The 27,195-nt window shown below is 43.5% G+C and overlaps 1 protein-coding gene across 1 annotated transcript in view; it reads left to right on the top strand.

Moving 5' to 3' along the window:
- Positions 1-27,195, top strand: part of LOC311236664 (unconventional myosin-Ih-like) — a 128,774-nt gene that overhangs the window by 55,285 nt on the left and 46,294 nt on the right. The window contains exons 2-9 of the mRNA XM_084324374.1: positions 13,701-13,862; positions 14,766-14,881; positions 17,678-17,876; positions 18,219-18,299; positions 20,217-20,396; positions 21,130-21,228; positions 22,368-22,481; positions 26,482-26,553. Of these exons, the coding sequence (XP_084180500.1) occupies positions 13,701-13,862; positions 14,766-14,881; positions 17,678-17,876; positions 18,219-18,299; positions 20,217-20,396; positions 21,130-21,228; positions 22,368-22,481; positions 26,482-26,553 (1,023 nt within the window). The remainder of the gene's footprint in view (positions 1-13,700; positions 13,863-14,765; positions 14,882-17,677; positions 17,877-18,218; positions 18,300-20,216; positions 20,397-21,129; positions 21,229-22,367; positions 22,482-26,481; positions 26,554-27,195) is intronic.

The following is a 27,195-nucleotide window of genomic DNA, read 5'->3' as shown; positions in this document are numbered from 1 at the left end:
ACCAGCAATACTAAGCTCCAGTTAACCTAATTTATACCGTAACGAATCATTAAAAAAATATACCGTTAACTGGAATATGTTGTTTCTTTACACATATGTTGGATTATGTAATTGGTTTGTCATGACAAACCAATAAAAAATCGCTACTTTACATCAGGGTGAACGCTGTTGCGTGCCACCACCCACTTCAATGACAGAGCTCTCATATTTGCAAATGCATAAACTATATCTTAAATTATGGCTGTGTCTAATATGGCCGTCGCTTATCAATGACTTGTTTGCAGTCAACATTTCCAGAAAAAAATGCACGAACAGCTGTTTCCGCATGCTACACGCGTACAGTACAGTACAGCTCAATACATATTGTTAAGGGGATGCAGACCAGAGAAAGACTTTCGTCTTGTTTACATCAGGGTCCCCCATTTGTCATCTTATGCAGCATCACTTTTCACATCAAAACAAAAGTAGAACTGTAATGTGGAGTGGACTTAAACATATTTACAATTAGCATTTTATAAAGTAGAACTGTAATGTTTACTTTCTCAGTCAGCGCTAAGTGCAGCATCCCTTTTCACATCAGTTTATGCATTCGCAAATATGAGAGCTCTGTCATTGAAGTGGGTGGTGGCACGCAACAGCGCTCACCCTGATGTAAACAAAACAAGTCATTGATAAGCGACGGCCATATTAGACACATAGCCATAATTTAAGATATAGTTTATGTATTCGCAAATATGAGAGCTCTGTCATTGAAGTGGGTGGTGGCACGCAACAGCGTTCACCCTGATGTAAAGTAGCGATTTTTTATTGGTTTGTCATGACAAACCAATTACATAATCCAACATATGTGTAAAGAAACAACATATTCCAGTTAACGGTTATATTTTTTTGCGGCTCATGCGCATGCGCGGGCGTAAGCGATAACTGGCGGCGATAAGGGGGGCGTAATAGCGTAGGGTCACGTGGGCTTAGTGGCCAATCAGAGGGACCCGGAAACCCAACTGCGTTGTAGAAAGCATACACGCATCCTGGTCTTATCCTTCTATCTGTATTCTATCTATGTCTACTTCCTGGTCTTATCCTTCTATCTGTACTCTATCTCTACTTCCTGGTCTTATCCTTCTATCTTTATTCTAGCTATGTCTACTTCCTGGTCTTATCCTTCTATCTGTATTCTATCTATGTCTACTTCCTAGGCTTGTCCTTCTATCTGTACTAGTATATCCATGTCTACTTCCTAGTCTTATCCTTCTATCTGTACTACATCTCTACTTCCTGGTTGTATCCTTCTATCTGATTCTGTACTATATCTATGTCTACTTCCTGGTCCCTTCTTTCTATCTGTAATACATCACTACATGCTACTGTATCCTCTAGTAATATCCTTCCATCTGTTTCTCCTTCATATTGTGTCCCCTGCTCTTATCCTTCTATCTGTAGTCCATTTCTCCTTCCTACTGTATCTCACCGTGTGCTTCAGCCAAACAATCCATCTCATTGAGGCTTATCTTAGAGTGTTATTATCTCATCCGAGCTCAGATTCCCTTTGAAAGGCTGCTAATCTGGGCTGTGTGCTCAGCTCCATGCCAGCTGTGTGTGTGTGTGTGTGTGTGTGTGTGTGTGTGTGTGTGTGTGTGTGTGTGTGTGTGTGTGTGTGTGTGTGTGTGTGTGTGTGTATTTGTTCACTGTCTTCACCCTTGGGAGAGGTTGTGAGGAGAGCTGAGAGTAACAATAAAGGCGATGATGAATCACCTGACATGTTGCTGTCCTTGGCCTGGAAACCTTCCTGTGGTGGGGCTTTTAAATAGCCTAATTTCCCCTGAAAGATATACGTTAGTTAGTAAGTTACAGCCCTAAGAGTCATGTAAAACCTAATATATGGCTGGACTGTGTGGACAGTGTTCCAAATTGTGGCCAATTGCACTTCCACATTTACCAGTGACGTTGGCCGGTCACCTGATCCAGTGGCCCAATGGTGTAACTTCATCTCAGCAACAGATATTCTCATTAGTGAGCAGCTGCTACAGCTGTGAGTGAGGTAGTGACCAGTCATAGATGTATTTTACATCTGAATACTAGGATACATTATAGCTGATTTACTAATGGTCTGGGATTGATACCTTTGGACTTTTCAGTTTTGGCAGATTGTCTGATGAGATTTAATTATTATTTATTTTCGAGTATTTTAGTATTTCATTTTTTACAGGCGTGACATACATAAAATGACATACATAAATGATGTGAACAGGTAATGACCCACAACAATCGATCAATATGTTAAGATAAGTAATGGCAATAATACATATTTAAATATCTAAAATATATGTGCTCCTCAGTGTAACAGGATCAACTTCCTCTGTATCATTGATTTGTATTTTATTTTTTTATTATTTTTTAAACAAACATATAAACAAACATGACAACACACGATAAGATATACAAGCATTAATTGTCAGGGCACATCCAATGAGATCACCTTTTAGTTAGTTGTTTTATATAAGATATACCCATAATACCTGTTATCTAAAAAAAAAACCTACACACATATGCTCAGCTCGAACCCCCCCCTCCCGGACCCCACCTTGAGAAGTACCTCCACTATCCCTCGCACCTAACCAGACACTACCATTATAAGCTAGCTTTTATTCTCTCCACCACTTCTAACCACATTGACATTTTGGATTCATTGAGACCCAGAATTCTTGCTGTAGATATTTCATGGTAAATTACATCGAGATATGTAAGAAACCAAACTTTACGGCACATTTTTTCCGGTTGAAACCAGCGTGATGCGATCAGCTTTTTGGCTACTGTGATACCCGATAAAACCAATCTCTTTAGCTGTGGATTCACTGTATCATTGTATATCATTCTGTATCATTGATTTAAATATTTTCTTTTTTAATTGTTCATCTTATTTTAATCTTAAAGTCTTCCATTTGTAACAAGGAGTTATTTAATTCCCAAAGAGTATGGCCCACATCCAGGCCGGGGGTTCAGTTTCATAGTTATCAGAGCATGATCGGACAGTGTCATTCGATTTATGTTACATTCTATCACCCTTGAAACATGATTCTTAACACATTTTATCTCATTTATTGTTTTGACGAGATTTAATTAACTATGACCATAGAGCGATTAGGCTATTGTAGACAACGACAGCCAACAGACTGCCTCGCCAAACCTAGTCCACACTGTGTAACAGTGGATGAAAACAGTGTACTGTGTACTTCTTCCACACACCACTGCCTAGTACATACACACACGCACGCACGCGCACACACGCACGCACGCACGCACGCACGCACGCACGCACGCACGCACGCACGCACGCACGCACGCACGCACGCACGCACGCACGCACGCACGCACGCACACACACACACACACACACACACACACACACACACACACACACACACACACACACACACACACACACACACACACACACACACACACACACACACACACACACACACACACACACACACACACACACACACACACACACACACACACACACACACACACACACACACACACACGCAATATGGTTGACCAGTTAGAGGACTAATGTTTGGCCAGTTAGAGGACTAATGTTTGACCAGTTAGAGGACTAATGTTTGACCAGTTAGAGGACTAATGTTTGACCAGTTACAGGACTAATGTGTGGCCAGTTACAGGACTAATGTGTGACCAGTTAGAGGACTAATGTTAAAAAAGATTAATAATAATAATATTATTATATATATTTTTGGACTTTTTCTGTATTTTCACCCATCCCAATTTAGTCGTTATGCCAATTCCCTTCCTGGTCGTTGCGCGCATTGCCCCACTGTCGGCCTGGGGAGGGTGTAGAACTACCACATGCCTCCTCCGATACATGTGGAGTCGCCAGCCGCATCTTTTCACATGACAGCGAGGAGTTTCACTGGGGGAACGTAACGCGTGGGAGGTTCACAATATCTCCCCCAGATCCCCTCCCTGCTGAACAGGCGCCCAGACCGACCAGTAGGAGTCACAGTTTTACAACGACCAGGACTCAAATACCCCACCGGCTTCCCACCCGCTAACACTGCCAATTCTGTTAGTAGGGACGACTGACCAAGCCGGAGGTACCGCTAACAGCTGGATTCGATCCCAGAGTCTCTGCGGTGGTAGGCGAGTGCTTAGTCCACTGTGCTACCCAGCCGCCCAGAGGACTAATGTTTGACCAGTTACAGGACTAATGTTTGACCAGTTACAGGACCAATGTTTGACCAGTTATAGGACTAATGTTTAACCAGTTACAGGACTATAATGTTTGACCAGTTACAGGACTAATGTTTGGCCAGTTACAGGACTAATGTTTGGCCAGTTGAGGACTCAAGTGAACAGGGGCAGTGGCTCAGGAGGTAGAGTGAGTCCTCACATCTCTTTCATCCACGCACGCACTTTCCCGGGGTTAAGGCAGTGAGATCCCACCCCCATTGCTATGTAAACCTGGATACAGATTCACAGGCCAGTGAGATCCCACTGCTGTCACTAATGTAACCGTGTGGATTTGAACCTGGGACCATAGGATCCACACAGGTGTTGATAGTGGCTCTGGAGGTAGAGCAGTCGTCTGCTAATCAGAAGGTTCCTAGCTTGATTCCAGCTCCTCCTGGCAGCATGTTGAAGATACTTTAACCCCTAACTGCTCCCGATGAGCAGGTCGGCACCTTGCATTGTGGCCTCCACTGTGAATGTGTGACTGTGAGGCATAAGTTGTAGAGCCCTTTGGATAAAAGTGCTAAATATATATGTACAGTACATGCAGTCCATTTAAACCAGCTGAGCTAAAGGGTCAGACTCCTGAGGGGATCATCCCTATGTTCCCCGGGTCCTATGTTCCCCGATTGATTGATTAATTGATTGAAAAATGTATTAATTTGTATTATTTTATTAATTATTAATGTCCGCCTTGTTTCGAACTGGTTAAGCTTAGGCCCTCTTTCGAAGTTGGTTAAGGTTAGAGTTTGGAATCAGGGCTGGTGGTCTAAAATGTTCAATCAATCAATCAATCAATCAATCAATCAATCAATCAATCGGGGAACATAGGACCCGGGGAACATAGACATGCTTCCCTCCTGAGTATAAAAGCAAGGCACTCCACAGCGCACGCGCACTGCAGAGGTTGGCGGTGTGTTTAGGCAGCCAGTCCTTTTCATCAGAGGCTTAGCTAATACATAATAAGAGTGAATCTTTTGTTTTCTTTTATCCAATACTACGGTAAGTCAACTACAGCGTTTTAACAGAGGCTCGTTTTCACTCTAATCACCCTGTGACCCCGACTGACATGAGAATGACTCATGGAAATGGTAGGACGGCCCACTCAGTGATCAATCAGTGACCTGATCTGAATCATTTGGATCATATCATGTTTCAGTACCAGCCTCTTTCCACATACAGTACACAACCATAGAAGTAAACAAACACACGCACGCACGCACGCACGCACGCACGCACGCACGCACGCACGCACGCACGCACGCACGCACGCACGCACGCACGCACGCACGCACGCACGCACGCACGCACGCACGCACGCACGCACGCACGCACGCACACACACACACACACACACACACACACACACACACACACACACACACACACACACACACACACACACACACACACACACACACACACACACACACACACACACACACACACACACACACACACACACACACACACACACACACACACACACACACACACACACACACACACACACACACACACACACACACACACACACACACACACACACACACACACACACACAAATGCTCAATTATTATCAAACATGCTTCCTTTGCCACCCACACTGGTTTCCTATTGGAGGAAAAGCAGCGATGATAAGTGTGTGTTTCCTGACATTCTGTCCCTTTCCCTCCAATAAAACCAGGAATCAAGACAAACACACACACATACTGGCATCAAGGTAGGAAACTGACATTTACTACTACAATACTACAGGTACACACACTACATGAAACAGCAGAAAATACTGTGTATATGTAACATAGGAAGCAATGTGTTCATGTGTGAATATGTATGGTTGTTGCAATATTATTTATATACATTTTTGTTTGTTTTTGACAAAAATGTCTACCTTTAGTCACAATTCAGACATTATCTTTGTTATTATATATACATAATTATTATTTTCACTGAATTATTTGTACAGTATGGTCTAATGCTTTTCATATATTAGTTGCATCCCTTCACTCAGGGTGTAGTGAACCATTACGATTTATTTGTGTCATTGCCAAGTCAAAACTGCTTGTTGAACTTTAATATGAATTAAAGAAGAACCATCTTTAGATAATAAAGTATACTCAACTTCTACTGTCTTTAACTATGAATGAACACAACACTAACTTACCATCTTTAGATAATAAAGTAATCAACCTCTACTGTCTTTAACTATGAAAGAACACAACACTCTAACTTACCATCTTTAGATACTAAAGTACTCAACCTCTACTGTCTTTAACTATGAATGAACACAGCACTCTAAATTACCATATTTAGATACTAAAGTACTCAACCTAATAATAATAATAATAATAATAATAATAATAATAATTATTATTATTATTATTATTATTATTATTATTAATAATAATAATAATAATAATAATGGATTCGATTTATATAGCGCTCTTCGTGACACCCCAGTGACCCCAGAGCGCTTCTAACCTCTACTATATTTAACTATGAAAGAACACTTTAACTTAAATAATAAAGTTGGAAAACATTGTTCCTCTGAAAACTTAAAATGGACTTATATGGTTTTTATGGCGATACTGAGAGTAACCCTGCGGTATAGTGATATTGTAGTTATTGTTTTGGAAATCTATTTGTGGTGGGCCTTTCTAGCATTGTGGTGGGCCACCATGAATCTATGTAAGAGAGTCACTGCATTTCTATGATGATCATATGACTTCCAGCGTGTTACTGGCGAGATTGTTGTGTTAATTACAGCACCCTGAAATGATAAGGTAGCAGTCCCTATAAGACAAGGTATTGCTATTGTTTCATCTACATAATTTAACGGTGCTGTACTTAACACAACAATCTCGCAGTAACACGCTGGAAGTCATATGATCATAGAAATGCAGTGACTCTCTTGAATGGTCTGGCCCCTCAATACCTAGTTGAACTTCTCCATGTTCACACCCCAGTTAGAGCACTGAGGTCATAAAATGAGGTACTTTTAGATGTCCCAAGGTCTAGGCTAAAGACTAAAGCTGACCAAGCTTTTGCGGTGGCTGCCCCCAAGCTGTGGAATAGTCTGCCACTACAAATACAGTGATTTTTAAGTCGCAGCTGAAAACTAATTTGTTTTCATTGGCTTTTTGAGGCTTCTTAAGCCATACATTTCTAGTCCTGTTGTGACTATTTAGTGTATTTATTGTATTGTATTCTATTTTGACCAAACACTATATCAGTGACGGCTGTCGGAATGTAGAGCTACTTAACACATATTTTAAAGGGGACATGCATTGCTATTCCTAGCACTATTTGGGCAACTTTACACAATTCCTGTGAGTCTATGGAACACCTCTGTAAGGTTTTATAAAAAAAAAATCATTGTTTAATATTTCTAATCAAGTACTCAAAAGCATCATTTTTCTCACTTTGGATTTCAGGCTGTGTTGGCCTGGCTCCGCCCATAAGCACTTTGAGTGAGTCATAGTCATCCACACAGTCTGCGACTGGCAGACAGAGATAGAGAGAGACTGAGGGGGATACTAATTAATTTCGTCATGGGGGGGTGTAATCCCACGGGACAATGCATTGGTAACTTGTTTCAAATGACAATATATACCTCTGTGATAGGGGTGTAACGGTACGTGTATTCGTCCCGCGAATTTACGGTACGGCCGTCAAGGTGCGGTACCCGCAGCCATACGACGAAACGGCCCACAGCGCAAACACACGAGTCCCACATGCAGGCACTCGCGAGATTCCGTGCGAGAACAGCGCGCGGCACACTTCAGTTCAGAGCGGGCAAAAGTGCACGGAGAAAGGCACATTTACATTGGAACAGCTGCAGGGTCATTACAATTGACAGTTTTCTTTCGTTTTCTTGTTCGCCCAATAACGTTAACCAAATGAAACCAATGGAAAGAAACACACACGCGTCGCCAACAAACACATCAACATTCTCCCCCGCCGGACTCACTGGCACAATCAAATAAAAAGAAGAAACATACTTTTCCGGACAGATCATCTGAGCTCCACTGTGTTTAAATCCAAATAATCCTCTGCCATTGTTGTAATATGTCATCTGTTCTCTATTATTCAGTCTCGTCGTGAAGTTAAATTCTCTTTAGAAGTTAAACTGAAACTTAGCAAGGATAAGTTTAAAGGGGCAGTAGGCAAGTGGATGCCTGAACACAGAATGACACCAGTATCACTGACTACCACGGCAAGCCTATAGAAAATGATTCTATTTAATAATAATAATTATAATAATTGTCATAAATATAATATATAAATATATTTTTTTTTAAAGATTAACATAAATAATAATAATTATAAATATTCTTTTTCTGTTGTACCGAACTCGTACCGAACCGTGACCCCAATACCGAGGTACGTACCGAACCGTGGCTTCTGTGTACCGTTACACCCCTACTCTGTGATTATTATTGGACGGATCTGAATACGGGCGTGCACGTGGGAGCATGCGCAAAGATATTACAGTGCTATATACAGTGCTGAGAGAGAGAGAGAGAGAGAGAGAGAGAGAGAGAGAGAGAGAGAAAGACAGAGAGAGAGAGAGACAGATAGATAGAGAGAGGGAGAGAGAGAGGCTCATACGTCGCTCTCTCTCCTCTGTCTCTCTCTCGCTCCCTCTCTATCTCTCTCTCCCTCTCCCTCTCTCTCTCTCGCTCTCTCTCTCTCTCTCTCTCTCTCTCTCTCTCTCTCTCTCTCCCTCCCTCTGCCTCTCCCGTTTGAGGAAGTGTCGGGTTTCACTGTGCGCTATAGAGGGGGTGTTAGTTATGCAAATCAGTGCTATGTTAACGTCACAGAAACCTTACGTCACGGAAACCGTCAAATCAGAAAAGCTTAGTTGAGTGAGGGAGGATCTCGTGAACTCGAGACTAGACTGATGAGTCAATATGGTAATTAGAGACACAGACCCATTGATACTAACTCCTATTACTATAAAAACATGCTAAACACAGAAAAAGCCATTTATAATGCTGTCCCCTTTAACAGAAAATACCACTTACAGCACCTTTAATACAAAGTAATTTGAAAATGCAATACTTTTACATTTTGAAAGGAGTCTTGTACCGTGGTATTTCTGTTACAGTCCTTTCCTTTCATCATTGTGCTTGGAGCTGCTTGTCTCTGGGCTTCGTGGGGTGTGTCAGTCCCTGTGGTGAGGGATCGTGGGGTGTGTCAGTCCCTGTGGTGAGGGATCGTGGGGTGTGTCAGTCCCTGTGGTGAGGGATCGTGGGGCGTGTCAGTCCCTGTGGTGAGGGATCGTGGGGCGTGTCAGTCCCTGTGGTGAGGGATCGTGGGGCGTGTCAGTCCCTGTGGTGAGGGATCGTGGGGTGTGTCAGTCCCTGTGGTGAGGGATCGTGGGGCGTGTCAGTCCCTCTGGTGAGGGATCGTGGGGTGTGTCAGTCCCTGTGGTGAGGGATCGTGGGGTGTGTCAGTCCCTGTGGTGAAGGATCGTGGGGCGTGTCAGTCCCTGTGGTGAGGGATCGTGGGGTGTGTCAGTCCCTGTGGTGAAGGATCGTGGGGCGTGTCAGTCCCTGTGGTGAGGGATCGTGGGGTGTGTCAGTCCCTGTGGTGAGGGATCGTGGGGTGTGTCAGTGTCAGTCCCTGTGGTGAGGGATCGTGGGGCGTGTCAGTCCCTGTGGTGAGGGATCGTGGGGCGTGTCAGTCCCTGTGGTGAGGGATCGTGGGGCGTGTCAGTGTCAGTCCCTGTGGTGAGGGATCGTGGGGCGTGTCAGTCCCTGTGGTGAGGGATCGTGGGGCGTGTCAGTCCCTGTGGTGAGGGATCGTGGGGCGTGTCAGTCCCTGTGGTGAAGGATCGTGGGGCGTGTCAGTCCCTGTGGTGAGGGATCGTGGGGTGTGTCGGTCCCTGTGGTGAGGGATCGTGGGGCGTGTCAGTCCCTGTGGTGAGGGATCGTGGGGCGTGTCAGTCCCTCTGGTGAGGGATCGTGGGGCGTGTCAGTCCCTGTGGTGAGGGATCGTGGGGCGTGTCAGTCCCTCTGGTGAGGGATCGTGGGGCGTGTCAGTCCCTCTGGTGAGGGATCGTGGGGCGTGTCAGTCCCTGTGGTGAAGGATCGTGGGGCGTGTCAGTCCCTGTGGTGAGGGATCGTGGGGCGTGTCAGTCCCTGTGGTGAAGGATCGTGGGGTGTGTCAGTCCCTCTGGTGAGGGATCGTGGGGTGTGTCAGTCCCTGTGGTGAGGGATCGTGGGGCGTGTCAGTCCCTCTGGTGAGGGATCGTGGGGCGTGTCAGTCCCTCTGGTGAGGGATCGTGGGGCGTGTCAGTCCCTGTGGTGAAGGATCGTGGGGCGTGTCAGTCCCTGTGGTGAGGGATCGTGGGGTGTGTCGGTCCCTGTGGTGAGGGATCGTGGGGCGTGTCAGTCCCTGTGGTGAGGGATCGTGGGGCGTGTCAGTCCCTGTGGTGAGGGATCGTGGGGCGTGTCAGTCCCTGTGGTGAGGGATCGTAGGGTGTGTCAGTCCCTGTGGTGAGGGATCGTGGCTGGAGCTCAACTTGGCAGCGCAGAGAGCCAGACTGTTGGAGCATAATATTGACTGACACTTTCATAGCACTGTAATTAAAGGGCATCAGCGTCCGTTGGCTGATCATTCTACCAGCCTCATATTCAAGCAGTAGGGTTTTTACACCGTCCAGTGATTAGGTGCAACATGGTAAGGTCAGGGGCGAGAGCAAGTGTTTGTCAAACTGATTTGAGGGCTTTGGGTTGATGTGTTGGGTTGGAGCCTGCGGCCTCATGCCTGCCCCCAAAAAAGTATATTTTCTGAAATTATACTTTTTATGTATTCAGAAAGTATACAAAATATGTGTTAAATTGAAACTCCTTTAGTGTGTACTTGCAACTTGCAAGTGTGTTAAAAGTTGTACTTAAAGGTGCTATAGATAACATTCAGCCACTCAACGTCACACTAGAGCACCAGCATGTCATTTATCCAATCAGGTGCATTCCATGTGGGGAATGGGAAGTAGGGAGGGGATACATGCCTGCAACATGTAAACAACAACATTCATTTTGGACCCGCACATTTTCTTTTAAATTATACATTCATTAATCAATAATTATTTGGGGGGGGGGGGGAATCAATACTTTTATTCCTAACCTTTCTAAAGGCTCTGTAGAGTTATTTTTTTACCCTACATTACCCTACATAAAAAGCACCTTTAAGGTGTGCTTAAATATATTTAAATTATGCTTTTGCTGAACAAATTAGTCACACTTATAATACATTATGTTTGGGGGAAAGTTTCTGTTTCAGTCTGCAGTGTAATTGTCATAAAGTTATTCTGGGGAAGGGAAATAAGGTGTGGTGTCAATATTAGAATCTTAAAAAACAGCCTAGTTGTTTGTGTCGGAGCAGGAAGTAGATTAGTTATCATGTTTAGAGGATGTTGTCAAGGCCAGCAGAGTCCCAGAGAGATGTAGATAGACAGGGACGGAATGACAGGTCCACTAGGAGACAATGTGCTTTAGGGTGTTGGTGGTTGGTGTGTGTGAGAAAGAGTGTGTGTGTGTGTGTGTGTGCGTGAGAGTGAGAGAGACAGATGGTGGGTGTGTATTTGTACATGTGCGTGTGTGGTGCTTCCTGTTTGTGCATACTTGTGTTAGTCATAATTTTGTGTAGTATGGGTGTGTGTATATGGAAGAGAGAGAGTGTGTGGGTGTGTACAGTGTGTGTACATTTGTGTGTGTGTGCGTGTGTGTTAGTCACTGTACAATATTTGTGTGTGTGAGTGTGCAGGAGATAAACAGGACACTGAGAGACAGGACAGGTCACTCAGACACTGACCCTGCCCTGATGGATGGAGTCCAAGGCTACAGAGCTGCCCACGTCCAAAGTTTTACTCCAGACTGAAAAAAAATAATTGTATGCTCTTTTTCTCCGCCTGATTTAAAAAAAAAACTCCCCATCCCAATTTTAGTCGTTATGCCAATTCCCCCCCTCCCCTACCTGGTTGTTGTGCGCATGTTCCTCCTACTGGTCAGTGGTCGGTACAAGGGAACCCTGAAGTCTACCACACGCTTCCTCCGACACATGTGGAGACAGCCAGTCGCTCTTTTTTCACCTGGCAGCGAGGACTCTCATTGGTGAAGCGTAACGCGTGGGAGGTCACGCTGCCTTCACCATTTCCTGCCTTTCGCTGAGCAGGCGCCCAGACCTGACCTGTAGGCGTCGCTGTCCACAACGCCAGATTACCAGTGCCACCCACGACTTCCCTCCCCCTAACTCAGCCAAACGAGTTAGTATGACGACCGGCGCAAGCCGCAGGGCAATGCTGACTCCGGGAGTCGAGACCGCAGCCTCTTGCATTGGTGACGAGCGCAATCTCCGCTACGCCACCCGACCGCTTGAAATTACATTTTTAAAATGTGTTAAAAGTATATTCTCTACCCATGTGTGCCTTTCTGAGAGTATTTTGGTACATCTTATGTGCTTTCATGCACTAATTCAAATGTTTACCAAACTTAAAATTGTATTCTTTTGGTAAGCAAAATTAACCAGAAATACTTTTTGAAAGTATATGTATTTATTTGTCATCAGATTAACACACACACACACACACACATGCGATGGGCGACCCACAGGAACACACACACACATGCACTGAGTCGCTGACGAAATGTTCTCTGCACCTCCCATCCCGTCGTCCTTCCCCCCAAGGGCAGCCGGGAGCAGACAAGGGTTGTGGCGAGCGCTGCGCCCGGGGACCAATCCAAGTGCTCCTGTCCATCTTCGGCAGGGACGCGACAGCGGTAGCGATCTGTTGTGCATGTTTTTCCATTGGGTTTATCTTATCAGGATGGGAAACCCTTGCGAGCACGGGGAGAACATGCAAACTCCTAATTTCATTTAAGTACATTTTAAGTACAACTTTTAACAGACTAAGTACAATTGGTTTCAAATTAACACAACTTAGGTATACTTTCTGAATACTTGTAGAATACTGAATACATTATGTATATTTGTATTTTTACTTGGGCACGTCTGATGAAATATGTGTGTGTGTGAGGGCATTACAGTGTGTATGTACATCTAGGTGGGATATGTGGAAGGAACATATGAAATTGCTTTGTGTCCACTGGCGAATAAGCAATCATATCTTTTAAAGGGATATTTCAGTTTTTTGAAACCCTAGCCCTATTTCTTACTTACCAATGATGATGTCGATTCAGCACAATCCATGCTGTTCCTCAAACTAGCTCTGAATAGTTAGCCACAGCCAATATAAAGTCAATGGGGTCAAGCTCCTGTCTCTACAAGCTGACTGAAGACAACAGAGGTATATCTATATTAGGCTACATTACTATCCTATTAGGGGAAACAACATGTTGTATCACACTGCATACGTTAGTTCTGACATGTCTCCTGGATGTCTGCCTGAGGATTCGTGTGTCTGGTTTGTTCCCCAGAGTCTGGAGGAGCGCTGTAACCGGATCCTGAGGAACATGGACGGCTCCCTGCATGCCCGCGACCGCGTGGGCATCCAGGACTTCGTTCTGCTCGATGCTTACACCAGCGAGACGGCCTTCCTGGACAACCTGAGGAAGCGCTTCCATGAAAAGCTCATCTATGTGAGTCGTGTGGTGTAATATAACCCCCAACTCTCTCCGTCTCTAATCAAACATCACCTGACTTCACTCTACAAGCAGCCGACACCGTGATACTGACCGCGGGCGAGACGCTGCTGAAATAGCAGCCAGAGAGTTCCTCTCATCAGCAGAATGAGTTATTTTGTGTACTCTTTAAGGTCAAGTGCAGTGTTTCCTTTACAGGTCCTAATGTTGTTGTGGCACAGTGAGACACCGAAACAGGCCAGGGATGGTAATTTATGCAAAGGAGAAGCCCCTTACATTAGTCTGACACACAAAAATAAGTAGAAGTATCTGACTTATCATGGTAGTGTGTGTTGGGGTCTTGTCCCTGATGCTGCAATGAATTCCTGGTGTTGTAATTACTATAACATGGGAAAAGCAAGCCCATACTACTGTGATTTTGGTATTTTGTCACTATCCAAAGAGTCAGTTTATAATGGTAGGACAATCTTGTGTAGTCTTCCACACATAGATGTGTCAGGCTATGTTAATATGTCGTCGTTAAATTAGTTTGGGTAATCTAATTGTGGTGGGTTTGTCTGATATTGTGGTGGGCAAGCATGTATGGTAAACACTGATGTGATTAATTCCACCGTTCAAATCGATTTGGCTTGTTAGCCGATTGATGGATGGGTTATTTGGTCTAAGTCGACCAAGACTTTGTTAGTCGATCAGGTCGTGTTGGTTTTTCATGCCCCCCCCCCCCCCCCCCCCGCCCCCATTCTGAATGAGTATTTTCCTGAAAAATGATAAGCACCTCTCTGGCACTAGATTTAATTAAATAAAAATGGAATGAAAACTGGTTTGTTGGAGTTACAGAACTTTGTATTGACAGCAATGATAAGAGAATGACTTTGATCGTGGCTTCTTCTCTTCCTGCAGACCTACATCGGTACTCTGCTGGTGTCGGTCAACCCGTACAAAGAGCTGGACATCTTCAGCAAGAAACAGATGGATGTTTATCTGGGTGTCAATTTCTTCGAACTCCCACCTCATATGTAAGACTGTAGACATAATGTAATCTGTATGTCCATCTATCTATCTATCTATCTATCTATCTATCTATCTATCTATCTATCTATCTATCTATCTATCTATCTATCTATCTATCTATCTATCTATCTATCTATCTATCTATCTATCTATCTATCTGTGACCTTGTGTAACATTAAGTTACACTGCTATCTAACGTTAGCAAGCTAAGCATGCGTAGTGTGATCTGTGTAACGTTACAGTAAGTAACTTGTGTTCCATGGGGAAAGAATGCTCATCACTGCATACAACTTGGTTTAATCCAAACATCCATTCAGAAACGTTGTATTATGAAATAAGACATTCGGGATGTCCGACTATTTCCCTATGCCTTGGTGTGAGTTCAGCTGACACTGTTGACATGCCCACTATGCAAAGCGTATGCTCTCTGACAACACACACACACACACACACACACACACACACACACACACACACACACACACACACACACACACACACACACACACACACACACACACACACACACACACACACACACACACACACACACACACACACACACACACACACACACACACACACAGCTGCTGTCATGCATCCACTCAACTCATGGAAAATAGAGCATCAGGCTATTGTTCTAAAAGTATTGATACTAATACAATTGAGTATTGAACCATTTTTAACAGCTGGGTATTGGGTGGGACATTCTGATTTAAGTTCTGAGTTAATTAATTTATCTGACCAGGGCTCTATGCTAACTTTTTTCCCAAGGAGCACAAAGACATTTAGGAGCACAGTGAAACATTTTCAAGTAACACAGAGTTTATTAACAAACTATTTATTACATGCATATACTGTGTGTGCGTGTGCATACTAAGGGACAAACATCTGTGTAATAGCACATACCACCAAAATCACACATTGGCCCAGGCTTACTAGACACAAAGGATATCAGTTGTCCAGCTGCTTTTGTATGTTGTAGTGTTGTCAGTGTCACAATACCAATATTTTGACTTTGATACCGATAGGAAAGGTAATGGAATATATTATTAGATGACAGAACATGGACAATTCTTTATACAATTATTTAATTAATTATAATTCTTATTCATATTTGACACTGGGGGTGGCTACGTGGCGTAGTGGGCAAGGCGCTCGCCACAAAATCTGGAGACGCTGGGCTTGCCTGTTCGAGCCCAGCACTCCACATTTGCTTTCAGTTTAGCTGGTCGTCCGTACTAATACACATTGGCCGTATTAGGGGGTGGGAAACTGATGGGTGGGGATCGGGCGTTGTGGACAGCGACTCCTACAGGTCGGTTGGTGCGCCTGCGCAGTAGAATCAGGAAGTGTCGGGGGCAGCGTGAGCCTCCCACGCGTTACTCCTCGCCACTGAGAGATCGAGCTGCGCAGGTGAAAAGATGCGACTGCTGTTACCTCAAGTACCGGAGGGGACTTGTGCTATGTATGACTTAGTCCACATTGCAGCCGGCTTGTGGGAGGCAAGAAACAGCGTTCGTGACAGGGGAGGGTTGAATTGGATGATACGAAATTGGGATGGGAGAAAATATAGAGAAATGGGAGAAAAAGCGGATACAAAAAAAAATCATATTTGACACTGTTGAAACGGAAATAATCAGAAATAATAAAATTATTCTGTTACAGCTGCTAAGCTAATGTCCATCAATATCTTCCTTTTGAATGAAAGAGAGAGAGAGAGTGTTAGCAGGTTAGCTTAGTTAGCGTTAGCAGCTAACATTAGTTAAGGTTTTTATCACGACATGAGAGAAACGGGAATGGTGTGAAGATGCAAAGCATGTTAGGCCATTGGACCAGTTGCTCGCGAAAGGAGAAACTTGCTAGAGTTTTCATTAGAAACTGAACTGGCACTGAACATTGAACTGCACTGGTACTGTTTGCAGATGTACTGTTATTAAAGTTAGTTAAAAACAAAATGTTGTATAGTTTTCTTTTGTTAAAAACAAAGGAAAAAATATTTTATCCAAAAACAGGAAATTTCAAATCAGAGAAATCCGAAAACAGGAAAATTCATATCCAGGAAAAGATTCAAACGGATTTCATAGGGCCCAACAAGTGTAACACATTTGTTGTTCAGCTTGGAAAGACCGTTCAGCAAAGCAAAATATACCTGCAACATACAGGTTCTGTTCATATAGATAGAACAATGTGACAATGCTACATTTAGATGCACATTTACATTATAATTTTCTTATCTGACCATTTCTGAGATTCTGGTTTAACATGTACACAACAACATTGGTCTATCTACTAAACACTTACATCAGTTCAGTGAACCCTTTTTCCTTTTCCCTCACATGGCTGCATGTTAATGAAGTTAGGCTAACAGGATTGTTTTACTAGGAAAACAAGGAACTGAACTCACTGGAGAACATTCATAAAGAAATACAAATTATCCTCCCAGGTCATCTGGTAGAATGCAGTGACTTATAAGACTATTTTACTCAAGGTCTGTAAGTCTAATCACTACCAATTGTCACCAACTATTTCACCACTTTCAATTAATTCAGTGTTCATTTTATATTGGCTATATCAGCATTACCAGCATGTTTTCTGCCTTTGCTACCGGCCAAAACACGTTGGTGATATTAACATAGTTCAATAAAAAGCCCAATAGAGACGTGTCTTCATATTCTTTCTTCAAATAAGGACATAAAAAGCCCAATAGAGACGTGTCTTCATATAATTTTTTCAAATAAGGACATAAAAAGCCCAATAGAGAAGTGTCTGAACTCTGTGATTCTGTGTCCCTGCTACAGCTATGCCCTGGCTGACAATGTGTTCCGTACCATGCGGTCGGAGTCCAACAACCATTTTATCCTGATCTCTGGGGAGAGCGGTGCCGGAAAGACCGAAGCCTCCAAGAAGATCCTCCAATTCTACGCTGTCATCTGTCCCAGTACCAAACACCTCAACAACGTCAGAGACAGACTGGTTCTGTCGAACCCAGTGCTTGAGGTCAGCGGCATTGTCTAGAGGAGTTGCACACTGTGTACATGTACATAGTGAGGTTGGAATCAGTTTACTGTCAATTCAATCAATTTACAGAGATGTTCATTGTTGTCATTATATAAGATAGGGGCAAGTACATATTGTATAATCATTAGCTAAAACAACGTAAATAAACAGCAACACTGAATTATTTAAAAAGGTTTTAAACATGAAGTGCCTTCGACTCGTTAGCGGAGGTTAATGTAGTTTATATTTGAGTGGTGATTACACCAGAGAACCAAATTCAGGCTAAAGAACCATCTACAGATGGGAGAAAAACATGAATAATTTATTTGTATCCTTTGACAGGCTTTTGGAAATGCCAAAACCCTGAAGAACGACAACTCCAGCCGCTTTGGAAAGTACATGGACATCCAATTTGACCACCAGGTGCCCTGAAATCACTTCATCACTGTTTACATTATCACCATTGAAATACAATTCAACTACAATGCAATACAATTCAATACAATATGGTAGGAATTTTGTTCTTTGGCTTTACCTCAAACACAATAGTATTCCCCATACATATATGTAACGGATGGTACCGCGAAGCGCAGTCACGATGGACTTCAGATGTTGTGAAGTGACTGGGGCGAGTAGCGGTACTATGGGTTAAACTCACTCTCACCCTTAAAAGACACATAGACATGTTGCAAAGCAGTGAATTCAGCTCTTGGTATAGTGGTCTGTGCTGTCGACCGTGGTGCGGCAGACTACGGGTTCGAAACTCCCTCGGGGCATCGAAGTTTAAGGTGACGATTTGACAACTGTTACACATATAGGGGAGACAGACACATACACAGTTTACATTTAGTAATTTAGCTGACGCTTTTATCAAAAGTGACTTACTTGTGTACAACAAGTAACACCTCCGGCGGTATTGTTCATCTAGCAGTGCAGAGTGCTTCACAAAGAATAGCCTCCTTCATTTCAATGATTCCCCAGAAGCCTGAATAGGAGAGTGTAGAGGTCTTGAGGGTGTGTAGTTAAGAGTCCGGAGGTGGGAGGGAGCCATTCCCCTTGTTGCAAGAAATTCCAGGTCAAGAACCTTGAAGCGGATTCGTGCAGCAATTGGAAGCCAGTGCAGCTCTCTGAGAAGTGAATGTGGGCTGACTTTGGTAGGTTGGAGATCAGGCGGGCCGCTGCGTTCTGTATGAGTTGAAGAGCCTTGGTGGCCCAAGCCAGTAGACCGGCTAGCAGAGCATTGCAATAATTGAGATGTGACATGACTTTTGGAGTTGGGTTATTTTGTCAGGAAAGGGTGAATCCTTGTCACATTTCTCAGGAAGAATCTGCAGGTTCAGGTTGTTGAGGCAATCTGAGCAGAGAAGAGGAGCCACAGCTATATTCTCCACAGTGATTGAAAGGTCAGTTAGTGGGGAGGATTCAGCTGGTAAGTGAAGTAGCTCCGTTTTGGTCAGGTTTATTTGAGGTGGTTGGTCGTCATCCAGGCAGATGTTGGACATGCAGGCCGAGATCCATTCAGAGACTTGAGTATCTGAGGGAGGAAAGGAGAAGTTGAGTGTCATCAGCATAGCAGTGGTATGAGAAGGCACAAGAAGTGATAATGTTACCCAGAGATTTGGTGTAGGGGACACCCTTCTGTAGGGGTTGCAGGTCCGATAGGGTGCCTCTCCATGATACTTGATAGGAGCAGTCATCAAGGTAGACATCCATGCCATGCCAGCACAGAACCTGCAACTCCCATTCCTGCAAGGGATGTGAGGAGGATCTGATGGTTGACTGTCTCAAAGGCTGCTGACAGATCCAGGACAGAGCCTTTGTGACTGCTATGAGGGCCATCTTTGTGGAGTGACCAATCTTGAAGCCTGACTGATTTGGGTCCAGGAGGTCATTATGTAATAGATTAACAGAGAGCTGGTTGGATACAGCATGTTCAAGTGATTTAGAGAGAAAAGAGAGAAGAGAGACAGAGTGATAGTTATCTATGACCGGGTTGGTTTTTTGAGTTTTGTGTTTTAGTGATGTGAACCACCCCAGAATTGAGGGGGGAGTTTATGGTTGCAGTCAGAACTTCAGCGCTGTAAGGGGAGAGAAAGATGACAAAGTGAAGGTTGATGTTCCTGTTCTGCCCCTTGGAGTGGGTGGGGGTTGGGAGAAGCAACTGTGGATGTTCTCTACCAGTTTCTAACATACAATTCAGATCCAATACAGTATGACAGTGGCATTCATTATACTAGTCAGGTTTAGTATCATTTCTCTTTCTTCACCTATGTCAAGAAGATACATTCCTGTACATTTATTATTGTACTTGATATTAAAGTGTTAGTGATTGTGGTTCAGGGTGGTGCTGTTGGTGGCCACATCCTGAGCTACCTGCTGGAAAAGTCCCGTGTGGTTCATCAAAACCATGGAGAGAGGAACTTCCACATCTTCTACCAGCTGGTGGAGGGAGGAGAGGAGGACCTTCTCCGCTGGCTGGGCCTCGAGAGAACCCCCCAGAAATACAAATACCTGGTCCAGGTGATACTACTACTACTACTACTACTACTACTACTACTACTACTACTACTACTACTACTACTACTACTACTACTACTACTACTACTACTACTACTACTACTACTACTACTACTACTACTACTACTACTACTACTACTACTACTACTACTACTACTACTACAGTAATACTACTACAGTAATACTACTACTACTACTACTCCTACTAACCTTGAGAGAAACCCCCAGAAATACAAATACCTGGTTATGGACTACTACTACTACTACTACTACTACTACTACTACTACTACTACTACTACTACTACTACTACTACTACTACTACTACTACTACTACTAACCTTGAGAGGAACCCCCATAAATATATTCATATTAATACCTGGTCCAGGTAATAATACTACTACTAATACTACACTGCTACAGCACTACTACTAGAGAGTAACCCTCAGAAATATAAATATCTTCTTTGTTTGTTCATAAGGTTTATACAGTAAATGATGGTTAATAAACAGTTTGTTAACATATAGTTACTTGTTAGTTCCTAGGTACCGTACTTATTCATCACGTATGCCCTCTAAATAAGCCTACACTTGACATCAATACAAAATACATAGACTATACATGAAATAAATGCATAAATAATGAATGTAACATGCAAAATAATACATTTTGTTGCAACAACTAAAGATCAGTTAAAATGTGTTCATTGCTCCTATACGATGTGCCTATCTCTACAGGGGGATTGTGCCAAAGTGAGCTCCATCAACGACAAGAGCGATTGGAAGACTGTCCGAAATGCCCTGTCTGTCATAGACTTCAGCGAGAACGACATAGAGGTGAGATCTCACATCTATAGTAGATTGGGACAGAGGAAGCTTAAAGGTTTGTTTTTACTATCTATAGTAGATTGGAACAGACAGAGGAAGCCTAATGGTTTACTATCTATAGTAGATTGGGACAGAGGAAGCCTAATGGTTTATTTTTACTATCTATAGTAAATTTGGACAGAGGAAGCCTAAAGGTTTGTTTTTACTATAGTAGATTGGAACAGAGGAAGCCTAATGGTTTACTATCTATAGTACATTGGGACAGAGGAAGCCTAATGGTTCATTTTTACTATCTATAGTACATTGGGACAGAGGAAGCCTAAAGGTTTGTTTTTACTATCTATAGTAGATTGGGACAGAAGAAGCCTAAATGTTTGTATTTACTATCTATAATAGATTGGGACAGAGGAAGCCTAAAGGTTTGACAATCAGACTTCTTATTGGAGTGATAGTCAGTTGTCTTTTTTCTCAGTAGATAGAGAGGACAATGTACACATTTTAATTCAAATAAGAAAACACGAAAGTGTAGACAGTGCCTATATTTGGTTTATCGTTTGAAATACAAGGAAGTGGGGTTGTGGCACCCACCCCAATACATCCTCGACCCTACCCTCTCATTCCTCCCCCATATAAACCAGATCACAAAAAAACAACCTTAGGAACATTGCCGACCATCCCTATCATTCTCTGTGAAAAGTGATATATAAATCAAATGTATTATTCATATTAACAACAGTGACAGATTTTGCAGGTTATTCACAATGTATTTATCTGTGTATACTGCAAGTCATTCACAATCTATTTCTCTCTGTGTATACTGCAGGTCATTCACAATGTATTTCTCTCTACTGCAGGTCATTCACAATCTATTTCTCTCTGTGTATACTGCAGGCCATTCACAATGTATTTCTCTCTGTGTATACTGCAGGCCATTCACAATGTATTTCTCTCTGTGTATACTGCAGGTCATTCACAATGTATTTCTCTCTGTGTATACTGCAGGTCATTCACAATGTATTTCTCTCTGTGTATACTGCAGGTCATTCACAATGTATTTCTCTCTGTGTATACTGCAGGTCATTCACAATGTATTTCTCTCTGTGTATACTGCAGGTCATTCACAATGTATTTCTCTCTGTGTACTGCAGCACCTGTTTGCCATCATTGCCAGTGTGCTGCATCTGGGAAACATTACGTTTGTTGCAGATTACCGGGGATATGCCACACTAAACAACAATCCCGAGATGCACTGGCTGTCTAAGGTCAGACACAAACTAAACTATTGAGTCTTTTGATGTACTACTACTACTGCTACTACTACTACGACTACTACGACTACTACGACTACTACTACTACTACTACTACTATTATTATTATTATTATATTATAGGGGCGACAGTGGCTTAGGAGGTAGATCAGTCGTCTGGTAATCCGGAGGTTCCCGGTTCGATTCCCGCTTCTCCCGGGCAGCGTGTCAAAGTGTCCTTGAGCAAGACACTTAACCCCTAATTGCTCCCGATGTGCAGGTTGGCACCTTGCATGGTTGCCTCTGCCATCGGTGTGTGTGAATGTGTGAGTGAATAGGTCAAATGTGAGGAACAAATTGTAAAGTGATTTGGATAAAAGCGCTATATAAATGCAGCCATTTACCTGTTGCTGCTACTACTACTACTACTACTACTACTACTACTACTACTACTACTACTACTACTACTACTACTACTCCTCCTCCTCCTCCTCCTCCTCCTCCTCCTCCTCCTCCTCCTACCACCACCACTACAACTGCTGCTGCTGCTACTACTACTGTCTAATACTAATACTGTCACCAGTGCCGTCTGGGAGAAATGCGAGGCCCTGTGCGAGATTTAAACGCAAAAATTTTTAAAAATTAAAATGTAATATAATAATAAAATTGTATTTAATTTTTTTGCATACAGTCAACGTATTCTTAAATAATAGCGCTGCCCGAGGCTGGGCATACAGTCAACGTATTCTTAAATAATAGCGCTGCCCGAGGCTTAGTGGCAATGCACCTGTACAGTCGTACACCAGGCAGTAACAGGGAAAATGCATAAAACACCCCTGGAACCTGATAAACAAGCTTAAAGCCAGGTACATTTTTCAAGCATGACATGCAGATTTGCAGTTTTGCCTTATTTTAATCGAACTCTATAAGCTTAGTACACACGTCACAAACTGCACGAGCACAGTGTGAAAAGTTCCCAGAGAGCAACTTGTAAAACTGGAGTGATCATGCTGAGCAGTATTGTCCAGGCAGCAGAACAGTGCATAGCATTACTGCACATTCAATATTGATACCGGAGCAGACCCTGTTGCATGATGCAACACACCGAGTGAGAGAGAGAGAGACAGAGAGAGACAGAGAGAGCGCGCGAGAGAGAGAGAGCGCGAGCGAGTGAGAGAGAGAGAGCAAGAGAGAGAGAGCAAGAGAGAGAGAGCAAGAGAGAGAGCAAGAGAGAGAGAGAGAGAGAGAGAGAGAGAGAGATCCACGGCGGGAACAGAATATATTGCATTAAAAACTCACCCTAACGCAGAATCAGGTCCAAGAGGAAGGAGACGACCGTGGAGATGACAAAGTTCACCAGTCCCATGATATTGTCCCCCCCATTGGGAGTCTGTTCCTAGTTTATCTGCCACACGTTAGCACTCGATAACGTAGCTAACGCTAGTTAGCTGTCCCTGCCTTTAGCTAAGCTACTAGCCGACATGGCTAGCCCGACTGAACCACACGTTAGCACTCGATAACGTAGCTAAAGCTAACTAGCTAGCTAGGTTAGCTAACGCTAGTTAGCTGTCCCTGCCTTTAGCTAAGCTACTAGCCGACATGGCTAGCCTGACTGAACGTTCTAACACGCAACAACTTTCATCTTCAGTCCATCTGCCGAACGTCCTCTTCGTCTTGGCATAACCTAATCGCGTCTATACTTTCTACAACGGAGCTCGGTTTCCGGGTTCCTCCGATTGGCCACGACGCCCACGTGACCTCTGCTAGCACATCAGGCTGAACGCTGTTATGCTGCCACCACCCACTTCAATGACAGAGCTCGGCGCATTACATCAGGCTGAATGCTGTTATGCTGCCACCACCCACTTCAATGACAGAGCTCGGCGCGGCAGGAGCTTGGCGCTGAGGAAGCTGGCGAGCGCGGCGCGCGGCAGGAAGGGGGCGTGCTAGCGGAGGTCACGTGGGCGTCGTGGCCAATCGGAGGAACCCGGAAACCGAGCTCCGTTGTAGAAAGTATAGACGCAACCTAATCACTATACTTGGTATTGATAAGCTTACGGTACGCAGCGTTATTTCTTCTGCTCTGATGCTGCACATTTGGTCTTCAAAAGTAGGATGCTCTTGGCCAAGACATCCACTCGCTGCTGTGGATAGCGCCGAATAGATCCCGTACCTGTACCCCCTCCCCTCGTGGATAATACCGGTCTTCTTCGCATCTCTCTACCGACTACCAGACCGACGCCAACCAGCTCCCCCTAGTGTTAGTTCTCCCACGATGCTTTGCACAAAAGTAAACGGGTCATTGAATGAAACCAATAGTATATCTGCAGAGCCTCAGAGCCCGGAACACTATTCTACAAACGTGTCTAATGTGAAATATATAAGCATGTAAGCAAAACTAGATTTTAGGTCTGTGATGGAAAGTGATTGTTAACATTCTATTTATAAAAAAATTTATTAAATTTTTTTTCTTTTTTTCCCCCTTCTCGCGAGGCCCTGTGCGACCGCACTGCTCACACGCCCCTAGCGGCGGCCCTGACTGTCACATTCCAGGTCACATTACTGTCACAACTGACCCAGACAGGGGGCGGTAATCTTTAATCATCTGAAAATGGGTGCAAACAATGTTATTACAAATGTTATTACAATTTTGTGAACAACAGATAAATGTACAACAAAATTGTGGAAATGTTCCTTTTAGCTGTGGGGAGAGGCAGGTGTCTGGGGCCACTCTAGCAGACGGTGGCAGTAGTACAGGGGAAATGCAACCCTTGCTTACCTACGTGTCGCGCTCACTAGTAACATGAGCTAGTAACTAATGTTAGTATTGACATAACGATGTTATGTCAGCCACTTGCCACAGGCGGAAAACACAAAAAGATACGACTACACTACTGGCACGCCCACACACAGTAGCCCGCACTGGTACAAAGTAATGCTTGTAGTGAGCTAAGCTAATGCTGATCAGCGAGCTAGGCTTGTGACACACTTTGTTACTCCGTATGTTCACTGTACAAACATGCAAAAGTAAGTATACTTTTAAAGGAAGTATCAATAAAGGAATATCTTATCTTATCTTATCTTATACACGTTTAGTAGGCTGCCTGGGGTTAGGGGGAGATACTGCCACAGCCACGAGGACTCCACCCTAACCCTACCACTAGTGGTGCACCTTGGGCATCCACACACAGAAGAGGAAAAGGAAACACACACAGGGAATGCTAAAAATACTAATGTAATCTTACCTGACCTAAATAACAACAAAGCTAGGGGAATGGGAAGGCACAACAAACACAGAGGAGACAGCCACTAAGGACGGGGGAAGGGTATAAAACATCACTGATCCTGGGTCAGAAAACAACAGTCCGAAGGCGAATTTAGCCACAGCTAGCCCATTTACTTCCATGTTTAAACTTTGTTATCAAAATAGCCAAAACGACAGGCAGAATACACAATCGGGGCATCTGGATAGAGTAGAGGTAAAAGCACTCGCCTATCTACCACTGCAGAGACCCAGGTTCAATTCCTGGTAGGGAGTGTTTGCAGGTGGGAAGCCAGTGGGGTATAATTCCTGGTCTGCATTAACGATTCCTACTGGCCAGTCAGGGAGATAGTGTGAACCTCCGCTCACGTTACCCTCTCCCAGTGAAACTAGCTGTCAGGTGAAAAGAAGTGGCTGGTGACTCCACATGTATCGGAGGCATGTGGTAGTCTACACCCTCCCCAGACCGACAGAGGATAGAGCAATGACCAGGACTGTGACACACGTTGGCATTGGGGAGAAAAGGGGGGAAAAAAGAATACACAATCAGAATTACAAACTAATAATTAACCTTATAAAACGAATGATTGATTGTTTTTCAATTTTCACCACTGTAGTTTTTGTGTTTTTAAATACATGGAAGTGGATTAGTCATCTTCTCATTGAAATGCATAGTGATCTACAAAAATAAAGATGGCGGCGAAGTGAATGAGGTGAATCTGGTGTTGTGTGGGTTGTGTTTCTCCTGTACAGTTGCTGGGCATCCCACCAAAGGTGTTCCAACAGGGCCTGACCCACAGGAAGATAGAGGCCAAAGCAGAAGAGGTGAGAGTTTGATTGATTGAAAACTTTATTAACAGATTGCAGAATGGGCTGATGCTAACCTTGTTCTACCAAAATGTCAACTTTTCCCATTAAGACCAAAGGATTTAAAACATGTACAGTGTGGTTCCATTCCATTAGGTCTGAGAACATGAAACAAAGCATAAGGATTTTTTTTTAATATAGATATATTTAAATATAGAATCTGTCAAAAAGCTACCACAAAAAAGGTATTTTGTTTAGTTGTCAAAGTTAATGATTTAACTTACTTTGGAGATTAATTTAAATTATCCAAAGCTATGGAGTGAAAAATCTTCAACGCTCCGAACCTTCAGCAGTATATTAGCTTGTTCCTTTTTTGCATCAACTCATGCACCCCTTTGAAAATCATCTGACATGAAGATGTATTGCATTTTATTTACCTTTTTTCTTTTAGTCTGATATGTTGGGTGGAGTTTAGAAACGTATTATAATGTGAATTTCTCCAGACCTGTCTTGGAAGAGCCTGAAGTGTGGCCAGCAATAGCAACCCATCCCTTATCCCCACTCAACTCCAACACACATGTCAGATTAAGACAAAATAGTTGACAAAGTCCAATACCAAGCGTGGCTCCTTTGCCTAGAGATCACTGTTTGATGGCATTA

Source organism: Notolepis coatsorum (genome assembly GCF_963971535.1).
Source record: "Notolepis coatsorum genome assembly, chromosome: 11".
NCBI classification, from domain to species: Eukaryota; Metazoa; Chordata; class Actinopteri; order Aulopiformes; family Paralepididae; genus Notolepis; species Notolepis coatsorum.
The sequence above is the reverse complement of the archived record's forward strand: the minus strand, read 5'-3'. Positions and strand labels throughout refer to the sequence as shown.